This window comes from Suillus fuscotomentosus (assembly GCF_016647785.1).
Source record: "Suillus fuscotomentosus strain FC203 chromosome Unknown F5891scaffold_36, whole genome shotgun sequence".
Taxonomy (NCBI): Eukaryota; Fungi; Basidiomycota; class Agaricomycetes; order Boletales; family Suillaceae; genus Suillus; species Suillus fuscotomentosus.
Genome location: NW_024539548.1, coordinates 412688 through 431703, shown reverse-complemented (window position 1 = coordinate 431703; position 19016 = coordinate 412688). Strand labels below are relative to the sequence as shown.

The 19016-nt window shown below is 47.2% G+C and overlaps 6 protein-coding genes across 6 annotated transcripts; 5 read left to right on the top strand and 1 right to left on the bottom strand.

Annotated features, from left to right (window-relative positions):
- Positions 1 to 1229: 1229 nt before the first annotated feature.
- F5891DRAFT_442831 (uncharacterized protein) lies at positions 1230 to 3835 on the top strand. The gene is made up of 10 exons (XM_041371855.1): positions 1230 to 1648; positions 1711 to 2287; positions 2339 to 2403; positions 2461 to 2545; positions 2595 to 2785; positions 2837 to 2928; positions 2987 to 3132; positions 3191 to 3279; positions 3331 to 3345; positions 3397 to 3835. The coding sequence occupies exons 1-10, from the start codon at positions 1352 to 1354 to the stop codon at positions 3715 to 3717; spliced, it is 1878 nt and encodes a 625-aa protein (XP_041224473.1). The 5' UTR covers positions 1230 to 1351; the 3' UTR covers positions 3718 to 3835.
- A 1076-nt stretch (positions 3836 to 4911) lies between these two features.
- Positions 4912 to 7205, bottom strand: F5891DRAFT_954849 (peptidase S8/S53 domain-containing protein; the record flags this gene model as incomplete). Its single annotated transcript, XM_041375285.1, has 10 exons — positions 4912 to 4973; positions 5032 to 5053; positions 5110 to 5361; positions 5412 to 5421; positions 5477 to 5562; positions 5620 to 5695; positions 5745 to 6013; positions 6069 to 6241; positions 6294 to 6726; positions 6783 to 7205. 10 exons carry the CDS (start codon positions 7203 to 7205, stop codon positions 4912 to 4914), a joined length of 1806 nt encoding a protein of 601 aa, XP_041224472.1.
- A 1163-nt stretch (positions 7206 to 8368) lies between these two features.
- F5891DRAFT_1236073 (uncharacterized protein) lies at positions 8369 to 10599 on the top strand (the record flags this gene model as incomplete). Its single annotated transcript, XM_041369638.1, has 10 exons — positions 8369 to 8515; positions 8567 to 9143; positions 9195 to 9259; positions 9317 to 9401; positions 9451 to 9641; positions 9693 to 9784; positions 9864 to 9999; positions 10047 to 10136; positions 10188 to 10202; positions 10255 to 10599. 10 exons carry the CDS (start codon positions 8369 to 8371, stop codon positions 10552 to 10554), a joined length of 1698 nt encoding a protein of 565 aa, XP_041224471.1. The 3' UTR covers positions 10555 to 10599.
- Positions 10600 to 11144: 545 nt separating this feature from the next.
- Positions 11145 to 12392, top strand: F5891DRAFT_1129312 (uncharacterized protein; the record flags this gene model as incomplete). Its single annotated transcript, XM_041364379.1, has 7 exons — positions 11145 to 11285; positions 11342 to 11508; positions 11560 to 11595; positions 11643 to 11910; positions 11964 to 12095; positions 12151 to 12237; positions 12285 to 12392. 7 exons carry the CDS (start codon positions 11145 to 11147, stop codon positions 12390 to 12392), a joined length of 939 nt encoding a protein of 312 aa, XP_041224470.1.
- Positions 12393 to 13148: 756 nt separating this feature from the next.
- F5891DRAFT_1190393 (uncharacterized protein) lies at positions 13149 to 14400 on the top strand (the record flags this gene model as incomplete). The annotated part of the gene is made up of 7 exons (XM_041367290.1): positions 13149 to 13289; positions 13349 to 13515; positions 13566 to 13601; positions 13651 to 13918; positions 13971 to 14102; positions 14159 to 14245; positions 14293 to 14400. The coding sequence occupies 7 exons, from the start codon at positions 13149 to 13151 to the stop codon at positions 14398 to 14400; spliced, it is 939 nt and encodes a 312-aa protein (XP_041224469.1).
- Positions 14401 to 14816: 416 nt separating this feature from the next.
- F5891DRAFT_1041789 (Alpha/Beta hydrolase protein) lies at positions 14817 to 17427 on the top strand. Its single transcript, XM_041362075.1, has 5 exons — positions 14817 to 15210; positions 15256 to 16191; positions 16241 to 16444; positions 16513 to 16710; positions 16805 to 17427. The coding sequence occupies exons 1-5, from the start codon at positions 14862 to 14864 to the stop codon at positions 17314 to 17316; spliced, it is 2199 nt and encodes a 732-aa protein (XP_041224468.1). The 5' UTR covers positions 14817 to 14861; the 3' UTR covers positions 17317 to 17427.
- The last annotated feature ends 1589 nt before the right edge of the window (positions 17428 to 19016 follow it).

Here is a 19016-nt window from a genome sequence, read left to right as displayed (position 1 = left end):
AACTCGAACAAGTAAACGATTCGAGTTGTATCGAGTTACACACCAGTGCAACTAGCGAGTTCGGATGTTGTTCGAGAATTAAATCCACCAATCAACGGTCTCAGATCTATCTCTTTCTGGTTTAGCAAGTCAAATTTATTGGCGCATAAATAGTTATATTTGGCAGAAACAGAATTATATATTTCTACAGTCATGACTCATCATGGCTACAATATCGTGAACACTTGATGAGAAGGCTCGCTCGCACGGCACGGAGGAAGCCTGTATGGGCAAGATGTCGAGGGCGACTTTGTATGAGAGTGGATATACTCGTTCCGCATCCTAATCACGATTAGCGCCATGTGTGAAAACAATGAGTGCGAGACTTATGGGCATGTACATGGTAGTACAAAACTCATGTGTAAAAAAGTAGAAATTTTTTGATTTTTTATGGACCGACGAAGTAAGTAGGGCAGACATATTGACAAGGTATAACGGCGAGGTGTAAAGCACTGGAGAAGTGCTCAAGATTGCATGAAATACTCGAGCTACAGTCGGCAAGATTATAGAGACTTACAGTAACATTGATAAGATACCAGGGAAGCTTATGGGAAAGTCTTCTCGATATGTCAATCACCAACTCGCAGTGCAACTCGATGTTTACACCGCATGGGGCAGTTGCCACGAGTTGCGTAAATTTCCGAGTCGAGTCGATGTTAACTTGATTCCAACTCACACCGGCGGCAACACTACATGTCATCTGTAAAACTTCAAGTTTTCTCCAAAGTTTTACATGGAAATTGAACTTTAAGTTGAAGCAGACATGAAAAATCTGACTATATTTCTTATGTTTGTTGACATATTGTCTGTGGGAATATGGTTGTGAATATTTGATATTTTGGATTACACACAAAACACCACCAAAATTTGAAGTCGTGCACCCATCTTTATGTTAGTTTAAATATTAAATATTGTCTTCACATTTTGTACAACATATAAACCTCTTTTAAATATCGTTCACCCCGATGTGAGTTCAACCCTTGCGCGTTATCCAGGCTTCTACTAGGTCCTGGAACTCTTCTGTTTGATTTATGTTTCGATGCTGTGGCATTGTATCGACCAATCATTTCTTCTGAATCAATCTAATAGAAGCTGATGCAAAAATCTAACCCCGTTCTCACCACGATGGCAGTGACTCCAGCCTTGATGAACATGTGGAATGCCCTCGGATATAAAGAAGGAATGACCGATCTCCTTCTATCAAGGTCTCAGCTCAAGAGCTGCCTCCAGGACCCAGACCAGCTAGTTCACCAAGTCCACCTTATTACTTGTTTAACATCTGCATTTCTCACTTGCGCCATTGATACTTGGCATGTCGAGGACTTGTGTATCGTGTCGATTGAATCCTCGCTATTGCGTGGCGACAACTAGTACATCTGATCCCCCCTCTGCGAACCGGAACTTCAAGAATGCTTCAAAAAACACGCACAATGGATTGTTTGCTCCGCGCGCATGTTACATCCTGCATGGTGTGCTGGTCCTGATCCACATTGTCCTTCTTTTATTCTATGTCCATCACTGGGAACACCATGTAACTTTCTCGTTCACACCAACAAACAACGATTTCTGGCCCGTGGTGCTTAGTGCTTCACTGCAAGCGTTTTATACCGTACGTATCCAGTGTCCACCGGTAGTATCCTAGCAATACAACAATGATATGGCTTGGTCCAGATATACACGGCTGTTCTACTCTTCCTTACCCAACGGCTTGCGATTTCGAGAACACTCGTACGCCGTGTGAAACTAACTGCCGTTCATGATATCTCTGGTGCATGGGCGGGTCTCGGTTCTGCACTCACTAGTGTCTGGCGACAAACTGACATCCCCGCTTCATGGTGGACGACTTCTGCTGTCGCAGCCTACCTCGCGAGCATAACTGTGCTGCATGTCACCTCTTCTACTCTCCTACAATTCCAAACCTTCAACGCTTCTATGACGACTTCGGTGCCCACAACACTAGGATGGCTAGACGATTCCTCATATGGCTCCTCCACATACCTGGGCCCCATTACTACATCCCTACAAGTTGTCAATCATTTGACTGGACTCGTGTCTGCAGGATTATATAATACCACACTCTACGACACCCTTACAACAACCGCTATAGCAGGGAATGCGACTGTGAACGCGACGACGGTAACCTCGAGTTGCGGATTGGTTCCAAATGTGACATACTCTGCGAATACCAGCACAGCTATCGTTCCGTTTGGCCCAGTTGCTACTCGCGTGCTTAATGCGAGCACTCTCTGTCAGTGGTTGTGATTGCGGCAATGTTTTATCACGCTGAGAATGTCTACAGGGTCGGATCAGATACATATAATTCCATGGACGGAATATGAAGATTCTTATGTTAACGTCTCGAAGGTAAGCGTTCTCTTAGTTCGCGCCTACTATAGAAGTTGAATAACGATTTGACTCTAGCTTGCTGGTGTCTATCTTATGGTCTCCACATTATTGGAGATTGACCCTTCAGTACAAGATGAGGTCGCTATAAACATGACTTGGGGTACGTTTGCTTATTTGCACCACAGTCATAATAACAATACGTTCTGCAGCTATCTCTGGCGTTGTCACTCCATACGTCATCCAGGCCTATTTTGTGTATTGCTCGCTGTCAGCGAACACGACAGATGGGGTGGTCGACATGCAAACTAACAGCCTACTGGGTCCTACGTCCATATCGCAGCCATCCACGCAATGGGGAATGTACCAATTCGGGTGGTCGAATACTAGTTGGCAAACACAGGTGCGTTATACGGCGCTCACTTCGAGCTCAATGACATACTGTCAATTTTAGATCGGCAGTGCTTTGGCTACCCCGGATAGCAGCAGCGGGATTATATTTGATGGTACACCTTCACAAATCACTGAACTCTCTGTTGCGGACGAGTAGGCCAAAAACTTTGACTGCGCTGTTAAAATGTCTCACGTGCGGCTTGACTTTTAGGTATATCATGTCGTTGATAGGCTTGAATCTCACCGAGGAATATACACAATTCCGAGACGGTTCTCCTCCGATTTCCAATTTCACGTTGAGACCGGATGAACTAGAATTTGCTGTTGCGAGATCTGCTGCACAACTCATCTGGCTAGGTAAGGGATACGTTTGAAGTTTTTTGAGGTTCTCGCTCACTCTGTGTCACATGCTTAGCGGGACAAATGGGTGCGGCCAATGGAGGAATTGACCCTGGCAACGGGACAGCCTATGTTAACGAGGAGTTCATTGCCCTACGCCTCAATGTAAGTGAACTGCACGGATGCTGATTTTCAATGACTGATGACGCATTGTAGATTAACCTTCTTCCTGTGAGTTCGTAGTGGTATCTATGCGCCGAGTATTTATTGAAAATGGTTTAGTTGGCTTTCGCGGCGTCTGCGTCTGTGATCATGTTGGGACTGGCGCTGCATATGACCCGAGCATTCAATGCATCGCACGACAGTCAGGCTGTTGTTTCAAACATAGGTGTGCTGCAACTCTTGTGGTTGGGTCACCGTTCAGCCTCTATCAATGAAGTCCTGGAAGATGTGCAAGATCCGACAGAGGCCAATCTGCGTCGAGCAGGCATGATAGATGTTTGTTTTTCGAATATAATGCCCAACGAAGGAGAATTTGGGAGCTCAACTGCTAGCGATAGTCTCTCTTGTGATGTTGACTACCGTCGTGATGAGGAGATGTGATTCGAATTTGAGACTGGTAGGCTGCTGCTTATTTATACATATGTTTTGTATTTCTCTGGTGCAGAGGTCCGCATTATGGTTGTTTTTGTTTTTTTAGTATTGTTTCTTAATTTAGATGCTCTCTTCAAGGACGACTACTAGGTGTGTCGCAGATATCATTATCATATGGATGACGCTGGCTTGCTTTTTATTGATTGTCGTCGAGTTTGATTTTTTTACACATGTCTAACTGGTAGATGCATTCGAGCTCCAAGATTCTCACACGCGGGCCCATCTGTCTGTCCCTCAAATTCCCTTTGTCCATTGCAAATGACATGCGCTCCGATCTGAGTACTAGGCTCATACATGACCCACATGCTGAGACATCCCTGCCCCATCTGGCGGAGATTATTGTCTGTCTAACTTGAGCGCACGATAGTAGTTAGGATGCACACTGATTTACACCTCTTCTCAGCTACATATCGTCGCGTTTCAAGTTGGCATGTAGATGAGTTTTTGTTCTGGTCTCCATCCTTCCTCATCGTTGTCTTGTTAGTGTTTTAAAAGTGTTTGTCACTATCGCTCTCCCGTCCCTTACTGAACTCCTCACGATCAGCCCATCTACTTACTAATGGTAGGTCCAACTGCACCTCCTCCTGACTTGTACAGCGTCTGTAGAGTCTGTGGCCTGGCGTACTAGGGTCTTGTGACCTATAGTATCGGGGCTTATGGGTCGCCAGGGCAGAAAACGCTATGCTGATATGAGCCATACATGTTATTATTGTAATACGAGTGACACAGCCTACCTGCGAGTGGAATCAGGGTTGTTGGAAATACTGACTTGTGTAGATCGTGGTGATAGATCGCGCGGACGCCGGAATAAGGGATTAGACGCTCTGATGAGCCTATGTATCACTGTACTTTTGCGCTCTTTCGGAAGTGGTTGTTCTGTGCGAATACTTTGGAAGACCTCAAGAAGAATGCGGAGATGAAAGATTAAAACATCATCACTTTCCCGCTCCCCATGTCCTTATTTTGTTGTCCACTATGCAGCGCCGGTCCGAGTTACTACCTTGAACCGCTCAGTACATAATTTTGCTCGCACATATAAAACTGTTCGGTGAAAACCTTGCAGGAGTGAAGGAGTGGATGTATACGATGCACGTACATCCATCGTAGATCCTGTCTACCAAAATGGATTTCGTGTAGATTAACTTAAGGCAAGGCCAAAACCAAGGCCTTCAATTTTTCGAAGTTGGGTGTGCCGTGTCCAGTGACTACAGGTATGATCAGCATGTAGACACATCATAACTCTATTTGCCTTCATGAGCTTACCAGGATCCCATCCAACAGTGGCCTGTATACAGGTATCACATCAGCAATGTGATCTGAAGGCGTGCAGACATGACCTACATTGAAGCCCAGAGTTCCACATCCTGGGTTGTTCCCTTGGGTGATGTCATTTAATGCAGTGTAGCCAGTGGAATATAACAATGGATTCAAAAAGCCAAGAGGAGTCTTTCCAGCATTGATGCGTGCGTCGTTCAACATGGATACAAATCCGGCAAAGGCGGGGGAAGCACAGGATGTACCAGTGGCTGAATTCTCCTGACCTTGATAAATGATAGAGAAGGATTCTGCTTGTGCTGCCACGTCGGGATATGCCTAGAAAAACGGGTTCCATAAGATTTTTGCAAATTAAGGAGGTAACATACACGTCCGGTCCTAGAGATGACGAGTCAATTGTGCATTGTGCTTTCGCCAGCTTGTGGTGACTTACGAGTTATAGAGACCTTTGAACGTACCGGGAGCGAGCATCGCTAAGTATTCAGAGACAGCAGCCTCCTGGTACGCAGGACGAGCAAACTTATACATTGTAATGTATGGGTCAGAAGGTTTTCATGTGGGGCAGAGATTACTTACATAGTCGCTGAATCCACCACCAGACAAAGACGCGGCAGTCTCTGGGATGTTGACAGTACCACCAACAGCAGTCACGCTGTGGTCCAAATTAGTTGCTGTACTCCTTGATTAGAAGTACCACTCACTATGGGCAGGAAGCGGGGAATACCGGTAGGAATTTTGTAACATTGCGCCCATCATTGGATTTACATAATTGAGTGGCAGGGTCGGGATTGCCATCACCAACACCACCATCACCAGAGGAGAACAACAAAGAAACACCGCGAGCACTGAGAGACGCCATACCAGCGCAAACACGGGTCGCATAGGTGTACGGGACAGTTTGTTCATTATCACCGTAACTGGTAGAGATTGTCTGAGGAATATCATTCTGTGAAAGTAAGTGTTCAAGCCACTGAAGATCGTAGTCATTAATACAGTAAACCGCCATCGTGATGGTTTGAACGCACGTATGTGTATGGCTCATTTAGATTCGTCGGGTCCACCAGGTCGGGGATGTAAGGAGGCTGACCAGCAGTCGTGTAGAACGTTCCGGGAGTGGGCCACACGAGTCCGAAACCAAACTGAGTATCAAGGTTGGCTTCATCACCTGCCGCCTCATAGCTCTGGTTGTTCTTTCCGCCTGTGAAGCAAATGAACAAGATAATATTGACAAAGTTCGGACTGCAACCCACCATGAATAGAAATCAAAGTGTAATTCGAACCACAAGCGGAAGGATTTTGGGCCAGGTAGAATTGCTGAAGGTCCTTATTATTTGCATACTGGTCAAGATAACCAGTGATACCTAGCTTGTTGCAGTTTGTGGCGGTTGTTTTATAGTTCTCTGCATTATACAACTGTCTCAAGCAAGAAAGGGTAATCGTAGAGTTGCAGCTCGCATCGACGGGATTGCCTGCAGGCCCCGTGATTGTTTCGCCCGGCGGGCATGGCGCCGCAGGCTGTGCCTGGTTATTCCAGTGCAGTGTGCTCTTGAATGCCTTGAAACGAGCGAACATGGTCGTAGGCTGAATAAGATCAACATGATGGTGCAAGATGTCAGGGAGACTGTAGCTCGTAGTCCTGAGGATGATTTCTCCAGTCTCAGCGTGTTTATAAACATGGTATGTCTAGAAACAAACTGTCAATGCATTGTAATCTCCGAAGATGGCATTGCTTCGCTCACAGTATCCAGCATCTCTTCTGCGAGACCGACCGGGACACGAATAGTGACCCAATCACGTGCGGATGAATGGATAACTTCTTCTTCTGCCAGACCGTGTAAGGTAAGCCATTCACTGACGACGGCCAGAGTCTCAGGGTGGGGGGCCATGAGTGTCTCAGTCTCCTGCTTCGACAAGTACGCCCCGTAACGTGCGTGGCTAGGATCGCTTATCTCCCAGAGGTGCTGCTCAAGTTCCGGAAACCTGGGCTGAGAAAGAGCGATCTTGAGCTCGAGCATGTGGTGCTTTGGTGCGGGAGCATGCTTGTACCACCCGCGGGGTGGGCCGTGGATACTCTCTTTCACCTTTTGCTGGCAGCCCTTGAAGGGTACAGTGCTAGCGAGAGCAGCCGCGAAGGGAAACACAAGCAGAGTGACGAACTTCATCGTCAGTGCGCAACACAAACTGGGTTGGTACTCACGATGATTTCTCGAGTACTTACATATAATGAGATCGACATTAACCAAGACAATGGAATACGTATTCGATGGTTTAATTAACGTGGCCGGCTGAGCGCTGACATTTTTCTGTCACTAAGCTGGCAAATGATAAGGCTTCGTTGTACGTGTCGTTAGACCTGAAACATTATGTTTGGCCCATTAATTTGCTTCTACCGTGACAAGCCCAATTGCTCAGGGTAATCTCGGAGAAATACACCATTTCAACCTGCCTGTCATATGTATGAAGTAGAGCATACGGTTGGGGTGGAGCAAACCGTGTGGTTGAAGTTGCCATGATCCTCCGCCAGCACACAATAGATTCCTAGTATATTCACTGCGTCACAGCGAAGAACTCAAGGTGTTGTTGAGGAGTGCTCTTCGCGCGTGGAACAGCCATAAACCTGTATGACTTGACGTGATTGACATTGTATGAGTACTGCGTGTGCTGATCGTGGGCCCGACGAGAGGTAAGAATGGTCGCTTAAGATATATACACGTGGATCACATGACTTTTCGTGGCATTTGAATCTCGGATGCAATGAAGTTGGAAGGCGGCCTACCGACATTGTATAGCGGTCGAGAAGCAGGAGTGCCTCGCCAATTGTGATAGTTAATTGCATACAAGTCTCTCAGATACGCAGGCTGATTGATGTACGTCGTGTAGGGATGCATATCGATATCACTGAGTTGGCAAGTGATGCCGCATCATTATTTAGCCTACGTGGCCTTGTAGTAAACAATACGGTATAACAAAAAGCGACAAATCCGTAACGTGCACAGCATTTTGATGGGCCCTCACTTGAAAGTTCGAACCATGCCTTCACCGATATAAAGAGGAAAATCTAAGGAATGACTGACTTCCTTCTATCAAGGTCTGAAGGCCACTTTCAGGGAGACCGACTAGTTGACTACTACCTGTTTAAAATCTGCACTCACTTACCACATCGCTGATACTTGGTATGTCAAAGACTTGTGTATCGTGTCGACCGAATGCTTGCTGTTGCGTGCCGACAAATACACTCTCCCCCTCAGCGGACTGGAAGGCCCATTCGACAAATGCTTCAAACAACGCGCACAATGGATTGTTTGCACCACGCGCATGTTACATCATGCATGGCATGCTGGTCATGATCCACATCGTCCTTCTTTTCTTCTATGTCCGTCACTGGGAACACCATGTAACTTTCGCTTTCACACCAACAAACAACGATTTCTGGCCCGTGGTGCTCAGTGCTTCGCTGCAAGCGTTTTATACTGTACGTATCCACAGTGTCCAAACGATACACCGATGACATGACATGATCCAGATATATACGGCTGTTCTGCTCTTCCTTACCCAACGGCTTGCGATTTCGAGAACACTTGTACGCCGTGTAAAACTGACGGCCGTTCATGACATCTCTGGCGCATGGGCGGGTCTCGGTTCTGCACTCACTAGTGTCTGGCGACAAACTGACATCCCCGCTTCATGGTGGACGACTTCTGCTGTCGCAGCCTACCTCGCGAGCATAACCGTGCTGCATGTCACCTCTTCTACTCTCCTACAATTCCAAACCTTCAACGCTTCTATGACGACTTCGGTGCCCACAACACTAGGATGGCTAGACGATTCGTCGTATAACTATTTAACAGACCTGGGACCCATTACCACATCCCTCCCAGTTGTCAATCATTTGACTGGACTCGTGTCTGCAGGGTTGTCCAATACCACACTCTACGACACCCTCAAAACAACCGCTATATCAGGGAATGCGACTGTGAACGCAACGACGGTAACCTCGAGTTGCGGATTGGTTCCAAATGTAACATACTCCGCGAATACCAGCACAGCGATCGTTCCGTTTGGCCCAGTTGCTACTCGCGTGCTTAATGCGAGCACTCTCTGTCAGTGGTTGTGATTGCGGCAATGTTTTATCACGCTGAGAATGTCTACAGGGTCGGATCAGATACATATAATTCCATGGATGGAATATGAAGATTCTTACGGTGGCGTCTCGAAGGTAAGCGTTCTCTTAGTTCACGCCCACTATAGAAGTTGAGTAACGATTTGAATGTAGCTTCCTGGTGTCTATCTCATGGTCTCCACATTATTGGGGATCGACCCTTCAGTACAGGATGAGGTTGCTGTAAACACGACTTGGGGTACGTTTACTTACTTGTAATACGGTCATGATAACAATACGTTCTGCAGCTATCCCTGACATTGGGACTACATACGTCATCCAGGTCTATTTCGTATATTGCTCGCTGTCAGCGAACACTACAGATGGGGTGGTCGACATGCAAACTAACAGCCTACTGAGTCCTACGTTCATATCGCAGCCATCCACGCAATGGGAAATGTATCAATTCGGGTGGTCGAATACTAGTTGGCAAACACAGGTACGTTATACGGGGCTAACTTTGAGCTCAATGACATACTGTCAATTTTAGATCGGCAGTGCTTTGGCTACCCCGGATAGCAGCAGCGGGATTATATTTGATGGTACACCTTCACAAATCACTGAACTCTCTGTTGCGGACGAGTAGGCCAAAAACTTTGACTGCGTTGTTAAGATGTCTCACGTATGGCTTGACTTCTAGGTATATTATGTCATTGATAAGCCTGAATCTCACTGAGGAACATACACAATTCGGAGACGGTGCTCCTCCGATTTCCAATTTCACGTTGAGACCGGATGAACTAGAATTTGCTGTTGCGAGATCAGCTGCACAACTCATCTGGCTAGGTAAGGGATACGTTTGAAGTTTTTTGAGGTTCTCGCTCACTCCATGTCACATGCTTAGCGGGACAAATGGGTGCAGCCAATGGAGGAATTGACCCTTGGCAACGGGACGGCCTATGTTAACGAGGAATTCATCGCCCTACGCCTCAATGTAAGTGAACTGCACAGATGCTGGTTTTCAATGACTGATGGAGCATTGTAGATTAACCTTCTTCCTGTGAGTTCGTGGTGGTATCTATGCGCTGACTACTTATCGAAAATGGCTCTAGTTGGCTTTCGCGGCGTCTGCATCTGTGATCATGTTGGGACTGGCGCTGCATATGACCCGAGCATTCGATCCATCGCACGACAGTCAGGCTGCTATCCCAAACATAGGCGTGCTGCAACTCTTGTGGTTGGGTCACCGTTCGACCTCTATCAACGAAGTCCTGGAAGATGTGCAACATCCGACGGAGGTCAATCTGCGGCGAGCGGGCATGATAGATGTATGTCTTACGAAAACAATACTCGATAAGGAAGAGTTTGGGAGTTCAACAGATAGTCTCTCGTGGTGCAGTCGACTACCATGACGATTATATGTGATTTGGGTTCGATGATAGAAGGCTGGCGAGCTCCTGCATGTCTATGCGACGCGCATGCACGTCCGTTATAAGGGGAAGCGCCGGCGTCGAGTCACATCATAATACCGCCGCCTTCTGTTTCGTAGTATGTTATGTAAATTAGTAACATTTTTTGTCATTGTGCTGACTACGCGTGATTCGCGATCCTCATTGGGTTAGCCTTCCGACGCGTTCGAACGCTGACGTGGCCTAAGCCCTATTAGCATTTCTAAGTTGCTTGTAGTTGGACTAAGTCATGCACCTCCGGACCCATAGATATTGTACTATCATCGACGGTAGTTTAGCATACAGCAATGCCAAACAATTGTGGCATGTCCCCGGCCTCAATGACATTATGAGCATGACGTTGTGTACGTAATCCGCGCCACTTTACCTCTGTTATAGGAGTCAATTAATGCCGCGTACGCGAACAGTTTCGGCTACCCTGCATACGCGTATAAAAGCCTCCCATTCACGACAGTCACCCTATTCCAACCTTCACCTCCCTTGAATTCCAAAGCCACCACCTTAGGTCACTTCTCAACCATCCTTCGTTCATCATGGGTCACATCTGGTCAGCGTACATTCGCGAGAGTTTCCCTCCCTCAACGAAGTTTCACGCGTCTGATGTCCCAGACATGTCCGGAAAGGTTGTTCTCGTCACCGGTGCCAATGCAGGGATAGGCAAAGAGACTGCCAGAGTCTGTCTTTCATCATATTTCAATTATTTGCTTCATGTTGATGTTTTCATTGTTAGATCCTCCTCACAAAAAACGCCAAGGTCTATGTTGCTTGTCGCGACAAGGCCAAGGGTGAAGCTGCTATTCGCGAACTCAAGGAGAGCACCGGAAAAGAAGCGTTTTTCTTGCAACTCAACTTAGCGAACTTGAGGTCCGTCAAGGCTTCTGGAGAAGAGTTCTTACGGTACGCTTGCGTTATATTTGTTGAGCAACAAGGTAACTGATACTCTTTCAGGAGAGAACCGGTACTGCACGTTCTATTCAACAATGCGTGAGTGTTGCTTAAATTTTAGTCTCGTCGTCTCACGTATCGCTCAGTGGGGTAATGACACCTCCTATGGAGATGTTGACGGACGACGGTTATGATCTGCAATTTGGGACGAATGTCCTTGGTCACTTCTACTTCACAAAAATTGTTATGCCTGCACTTCTAGCGGGTGCCGCGCAGTCACCTGCCGGAACTGTACGCATCGTGAACACGGCTTCTAACGCCCATTGGTTCGGTAGTCTGGACTACAACACGTTCAAGGATTCTCCCGCCAGGAAACAGAAGAGCGCGATGGGTCTCTATGGCCAAAGCAAAATGGTAAGTTTTATTTCTATTGTATCAACCTCTTTTCTAAACTCCTGTGTGAAAAGGGCAACGTCTTATTTGCGGCTGAACTAGCTAGACGATATGGCGACCAGGGTATAGTCTCGACAGCACTCAACCCTGGTGGTATCAGGACGGAGCTTAGCCGCCATTATGATTCCTTTTCCAAAATGATAGGCGTGCGTTATCATGTATCATCCAACCTTCCAAAAGCTAACCGGTTGATATTTGCAGAACCTGTTCTTCCATGATATATCATTTGGGCCACTCACGCAGTTGTACGCTGGAACCACTGCAGAAGGAGCGAGTCTCAACGGAAAGGTCAGACCTTTTTCTCCTGACTGAACTCGAACTTACATCCTGGCCAGTATCTTGTTCCATGGGCGCGCATCGGGAACACACATCCGGAGGGGCAGGATCCACAGCAGGCTTCAGAGCTATGGAACTGGCTTGAGGAACAAGTCAAGGACATTTAGTTTCGATTGATTCTTATGATCGTGTCAGTATCATATGGTTGTATAATTGCCTTCAACGTCTCAACACAGTACATGATATCAAAGCTGTCATGTTCAAATGAATGACAACGAACTTCACCAGCTGGCGTTCTCACAAATGGCACAACCATGACCTTGATTCATTGAACGGAGGAACCCCGACATAGGCTACGCGGCATCAACCTGAACGCTCTCACCTGTCTGCGTGGCCTGCTGCACGACTTCACCTACAGCCGACCTGTTACCGCACTTTGTTGCACAAGTATTATGTAAGCATTTTTGACATTGTGTTGACTGCATGTGATTTAGAATCCTCTTTTGGTCAGCCTTCCGACGCCGTTTGAATGCCGCTAGCTAGCTCTGACGACCATCTGCATTTCTAAGTTCCTTGTACTTCGGTTAGATCTTGCACCTCCGGACCCGATGATCGATATCGCGCCATTGTCGAATGATAGTTCGGCATTGCTATTATCGACATGAATTGTCAATGATTGTGAGATCGGCCCCGGTTAAGTACTACCCAATGACATTATGAGCGTGACGTAGTGAGTATAAAATTATTCATGTAATCCACGCCCGGGCCACTTTGATGCTGCTTTCTGTTACAGGAGTGCCGCATATGGGAACAGTCTCGGCACTGCGTACGCGTCTTAAAGGCTTGCATGAACACGACAGTCACCGTATTCAAAGCTTCACTTTCCTTGAATTCCACCACTTTTCGAAAATCCTTCGTTCATCATGGGTCACATCTGGTCAGCGTACATTCGCGAGATTTTTCCTCCCTCGACGAAGTTTCATGCGTCTGACGTCCCAGACATGTCCGGAAAGGTTGTTCTCGTCACCGGTGCTAATACAGGGATAGGCAAGGAGACCGCCAGAGTCTGTCTCCCATCGACGTTTTTCAAATATTTGCTTCATGTTGATGTTGTTATTGTTAGGTCCTCCTCACAAAAAACGCCAAGGTTTATGTTGCGTGTCGCGACAAGGCCAAGGGTGAAGCTGCTATTCGCGAACTCAAGGAAAGCACCGGAAAAGAAGCGTGTTTCTTGCAACTCAACTTAGCGAACTTGAGGTCCGTCAAGGCTTCTGGAGAAGAGTTTCTGCGGTACGCTTGCATCACATTTTTGAGCAACAAGACAACTGACACTCCTTCAGGAGAGAACCCGTACTGCACGTCCTATTCAACAATGCGTGAGTGTTGCTTAACTTTGTCGTTTCGTCGTCCTCTCACATCACTCAGTGGGGTAATGACTCCTCCTAATGAGATGTTGACGGACGACGGTTATGATCTACAATTTGGGACGAATGTCCTTGGTCACTTCTACTTCACGAAAATTGTCATGCCAGCACTTCTAGCGGGTGTCGCGCAGTCACCTGCCGGAACTGTGCGCGTTGTGAACACGGCTTCTAATGCCCATTGGTTCGGTAGTCTAAACTACAATACGTTCAGGGACTCTCCCGCCAGGAAAAAGCAGAGCATCATGAATCTCTACGGTCAAAGCAAAATGGTAAGCTTTGTTTCATCGTATCAACTCCTTTTCTAAACTCCTGTATGAAAAGGGCAACGTCTTATTTGCAGCTGAGCTAGCTGGACGATATGGCAACCAGGGTATAGTCTCGACAGCACTCAATCCTGGTGGTATCAGGACAGAGCTGAGCCGTTATTATGACTTCTTTTCCAAACTGATGAGCGTACGTTATCACGTATCATTCAACCTTCCAAAAGCTGACCGTTCGATATTTTGCAGGATATATTATTCCATGATGTATCGTTTGGCGCGCTCACGCAGTTATACGCTGGAACTACTGCAGAAGGAGCGAATCTTAACGGAAAGGTTAGCCCCTTATCTCCTGACTAAACTTGAATTTATATCCTGGACAGTATCTCATTCCTTGGGCGCGCATCGGGAACACACATCCAGAGGGGCGGGATCCACAGCAGGCCTCGGAGCTATGGAACTGGCTTGAGGAGCAAGTCAAGGACCTTTAATCTCGATTGATTCTGATGATCGTGTCAGTATTATATGGTTGTATAATTGCCTTCAACGTTTAACACAAAACCTAGGGGTATATTGGTTTATGTATTCATCGTTTGGTTGGAGTCGATATTCATGCTGGAGGCAGTCACTCGCTCTTCAGCCGAGTGTTCTATCTCATGACACATGAATTTTCTTATTCTCGAGGACGTGGTGAAAAGGAAAAGTTTCGGGCGTAACTTCACCAGCGCACATTGAGCATCATGACTGTATCAGTTAACACTGGGCTTGTGAAGGTACTGCGTGTGCCAACTTCGACCGGTGTGATCTGCATTATCGATATATAAGAGTGGTAATTGCAAGCCTGCAGCCACTAACGAGTGCTGTATCTCATAAACCCAATTAGTACATAGCCTCGGCCCTCTACTACGAAAATGGAAGCGAGCAGCTGCGCCGTGAGTCCGTGACTCCACCAATGTCACTGCAATATACCGGTTCGTCGACGTTCTACACCGAGCTAGCTGAAATTTCCCTTCCTGTATCCGCTGATTTCATTGGCGATAGTCGAGTTGCACGGGTCACATATTCCGTCCGCGACCACGACCGAAACATCAAACGATACCTCACGAAGACATTCGACAATCAGTGCACGACTTCTCATGATTCCTCTGAAATAAAAGCATTCGCGACATCTCCTTCTAAATCTCGTCAAGCGATCCTGAGAGAAGTAGCTAATAGCAAACGATTCGTCGAGATCTGGGCTGGCACCCAACTAGAAGCTTCATTGGACGTATCGAATTATCACCAAGCCTTCCTCACAGATGGTGAGCAGAACAAAAAAATGCGAATGCTAGCTAATGGAATACCAGATTTCCTATACTCTCTCTCTTTCTCCCCCTCCGAAACTTCTCTCTTATACACCGCCGAAGCATCCATCAACACTGATGACGATCCGTACAACAAATTTAGATACACACCCCACTTTGGTGATACCTGTCGCGCAAAGAAACGTCCTACCATCTTTCTATTCAGCTGGACTGGATCGCCCTCCTTCACGAGGGCAGCTAAACAAGACTCGACCCTTTTCGCACTTCAGCCTACAACTGAATCACCCATCCTATTCGCCCAAGCCACATTCGCGACAGAAGACACGATTTTTGCAACCGGTCACGAACAAACCAAAGACGGCCGTATCCTCGGCGCAAAAGGATGCTTCAACCGTCCCATGGGCATATGGCAACTCACTCTCTCAAAGGACTCGCTCGGATCCCCATCCGCATCAAGACTCACTCCCCAAAACAGATCCTGCCGATCCCCTCGCGTCTTATTCCACAACGACCAGCCCATCAAACTTTTCTGGTTCTCAAACCCCATAGGTGGCCCTCATGCATCCTGCGTATCTCTCGAATCCCGCGATCTCCTCACAGGCACCAACACCGTCCTCGTACGCACCGTATTCGAACCTACCCCATCAAATAACTTTCCGGGCCTCTACACCGAGTACAACATGCCAACCAGCCCATTTCTGCGGCGCGGAGATAGCATATATATCGTTCTCCAGTCCATATGGCGCTCACGCACAACTGTCCTCTTCATCGATACACAATCAGGAGAGATCACAGACGCGACGAAATTAGGCGACGGACCGTTGTACAGCTGGACTTTACACGCTGCTGATAACAAGAGTCAGTTTATTTGTTCGAGGAGCACGCCTACTACCCCCTGGGAAGTCTTATTAGGATCTTTCGATCAACATGATACCCTCGAATGGAAAGTCCTTGATAAATCGTCGTTGTCTTCTACGAGTAGATCTGATCCAAATCTCGCTCGTCTCGCTCGCTCACTCGTTGCCAGTCAAAGAAGCCCTGAACGACCTAACGCCATCCATCATACCCATCACCGCCCGCGCACCAGTGGAAACACTTCTCATCCAATCCAAGAAAGCTTCTACCTGTGGTGGCCCGAAACCAGTGTGCGTCACTATCCTGCATGGAGGACCCCATGCGACCTCGACGACTTCATTTTTTTCGGCCATCGTCGCATTAGCGCTCGAAGGATGTGCGTCCCTCTCTCTTACCAAACATACCTTGCAAACTACAATGCCAGATGACTCACTCACACCACAGACACCCTCAACATTCCCAACTACACAGGCTCCATGGGATTCGGCCAAACATACATCCAAAAGCTCCTAGGACATTGCGGGAGCATGGACGTCGAAGACGTCACCGAAAGCGTCAGGGAACTGATCAGAAGGGGTGTTTCAGAGGAAGGAAGACAGGTCGTGATGGGGGGAAGTCATGGCGGGTTTATCGCTGCTCATCGTATGTCCCCTTTTCTCTACAATGTGTTTTTCTCATTCACACTCTGCATACACACTTCGATGACGCTGATGCTGACTTTCGCACGCGCATACAGTGATTGGCCAGCACCCAACCCTATTCAACGCAGCATCGCTCCGCAACCCCGTCATCTCAGCAGGCGAATTCGCAGCGGGGACTGATATTCCTGATTGGGTTTATTCTGAATTCGGGGTTTCATCCACCGATTCTGACTCTGACTCCTACACGTCGCCCACATCCAACCTCCTCACTTCACTCACACCTACACTCCCGCTAATGACCCCAAAAACATACAACACCCTCTTCACCGCATCCCCAATCGCGCACGTTGACAATATAACAGCACCAGTGCTTATATTAATAGGCGAGGATGATTTGAGGGTCGTTCCGGGGCAGGGAATCGGCTTTTATCACGCGATCAAGGGGAGAGGTGAGGTTCGGACTGGCGCAGAAAAGGAAACCAAGAAAGGAACTGTAGAGGTGTTATCCTTTCCTGGAGAGTCGCATGGGATCGATGGAGTTGAAGCTGCGAGGGTTTCATTTGAGGCTACGAGGGATTGGTTCAAGGCTTTTGGGGAGGGCGGTTAGTGGCGGTTAGTGTATACGGGAAAGTGAGAGATTTTGTTATACCCTTGACCGACTATGTCGACCGTCCAAGTATGAACATGATCTAATTCAAAATTCATTTCATTTCATTTCTTTCAGATCAAACACGTCCAAGTGGACACGCGATTTGGCGTCGTCTGTCAGCTCCCTTGATCTTATGCATGAAGAGTAGTGAATCCTTGTTGTATGTGAGATCATAGGAGCTAACAACGCGTAACGCTCCACCTTCTCGCCGTGCCGCATTACAGAATCCGAAATCACTCATGCCCCTCAGTCGACCCAGACCCTAGTATCAGCAGCAGCTTCAGGACAAAACGTTTCGTTCACGCAAAAGACAACCAGCCGGTCGACGGGAAATGAGACTACCGGTTGTGATAGCATACTTGGTGCAGGAAGGACTTTCAAGTCCCGGCCCGCAGTAAGGCCAGAAGTACTTTGAAAGTATGATTGGTATTAGGTATGACGCAACCATCTTTCTTCGCACCAAGACTAGATTGTATTGTCCTCCGGATCGTTTAGGAATTGATTGAACTGGACCCCTTATTGTAACATGGTCAGCCCGCCACCCACGCATAACCGTTACACCAAAAGGTGAAATACTGAAAGCTTAGCTTTCAGTATCAGCGACGGTATATGTACTGATTATGAGAACTCAGGTAAGCCAGCGTGCTTACACCTATCCAGCGATGATTAGTGACTCCAACGTCACGTATTCAGACGGGTTGTTTCGCTTTGGAGTAATTCGCACCCTCTAAACGTTCTTGACGGAAGGCAAAGGAAATTGGATGTGTAGCTACTTCTATCCCTATGATAGATAAAATATCAAAGGAATGATCATGAACCCGTACAGCTTGATCTGCGTCTCAGTGGCCGACGTTCTCCAAACATGTATACACCATATCAGACAAAGCATCATATTGCATGATCATGCAACTGTTTCGTACAATTCCACACACTGAATCCACCTCAATAGACCATTCAATGAACCCACATTCCCAGCCAAAACACCTCATCTGAACCGGAATGCTGTATTGCATTGTCCAACGTTAAGGTCTCGCTGAAGACAAGTAGATCAGCGAGATTGTTGCCACAACATGACGTTGAAACATACGCAGGGGATGATTTAAACTGATTTCAAGAATAGTCTTCATTAGCTCCGCCTTCGCCTGAGAGTACAAAGATTCTTTTGCCCTCCTCTGCAAGCGTTTTAACGGTAACTTCGCCATAAAAGCATTCAAGTTTCCGTGAGATGTGTAGACAGCAGTCCTCACACGTTCTTCATATGCCTGCACAGCAGCGCTCACACCTTCCTTGACAGCAGCAGCATGCTGAGATGCCATGTACTGCTCGAGAGCGACATAAAAAGAGGGAACAGACTTTCGCTGGTCCCGAAGATGGCGTCGCTTGTCGAAAATGTAGAAAGAGTGTTCGAAGATAATGACAACAGCTAAATGATCAATGATAAGCGGGTTCATCGCAACGCAGCCTCAAAATTCACCAGAACAGAGCTGAACAATGTTCTCCAAGGGTGATGAGTCAGAGGCCTAGCACATTCGGAAATATCAGAATTGCATGTAAAATCTGTGACTAATTGGACATACCGTAGAGAGTAACCTGGACCGCATCTCTGCACGATGACTCCGATCAAGCTGGTCAAATCATGATGGAAAGTTGAAATTTGT

Excerpts from the sequence above, each read along its gene's own strand:
- F5891DRAFT_1041789 (XM_041362075.1), top strand. The coding sequence starts at position 14,862 with ATGTCACTGCAATATACCGGTTCGTCGACGTTCTACACCGAGCTAGCT. Across the intron at positions 16,192-16,240 it reads ATCGTCGTTGTCTTCTACGA|TCAAAGAAGCCCTGAACGAC; the intron begins GTAGATCTGATC and ends ACTCGTTGCCAG. Across the intron at positions 16,711-16,804 it reads CGGGTTTATCGCTGCTCATC|TGATTGGCCAGCACCCAACC; the intron begins GTATGTCCCCTT and ends ACGCGCATACAG.
- F5891DRAFT_442831 (XM_041371855.1), top strand. The coding sequence starts at position 1,352 with ATGTCGAGGACTTGTGTATCGTGTCGATTGAATCCTCGCTATTGCGTG. Across the intron at positions 2,546-2,594 it reads CGCTATAAACATGACTTGGG|CTATCTCTGGCGTTGTCACT; the intron begins GTACGTTTGCTT and ends TACGTTCTGCAG. Across the intron at positions 2,786-2,836 it reads ATACTAGTTGGCAAACACAG|ATCGGCAGTGCTTTGGCTAC; the intron begins GTGCGTTATACG and ends TGTCAATTTTAG.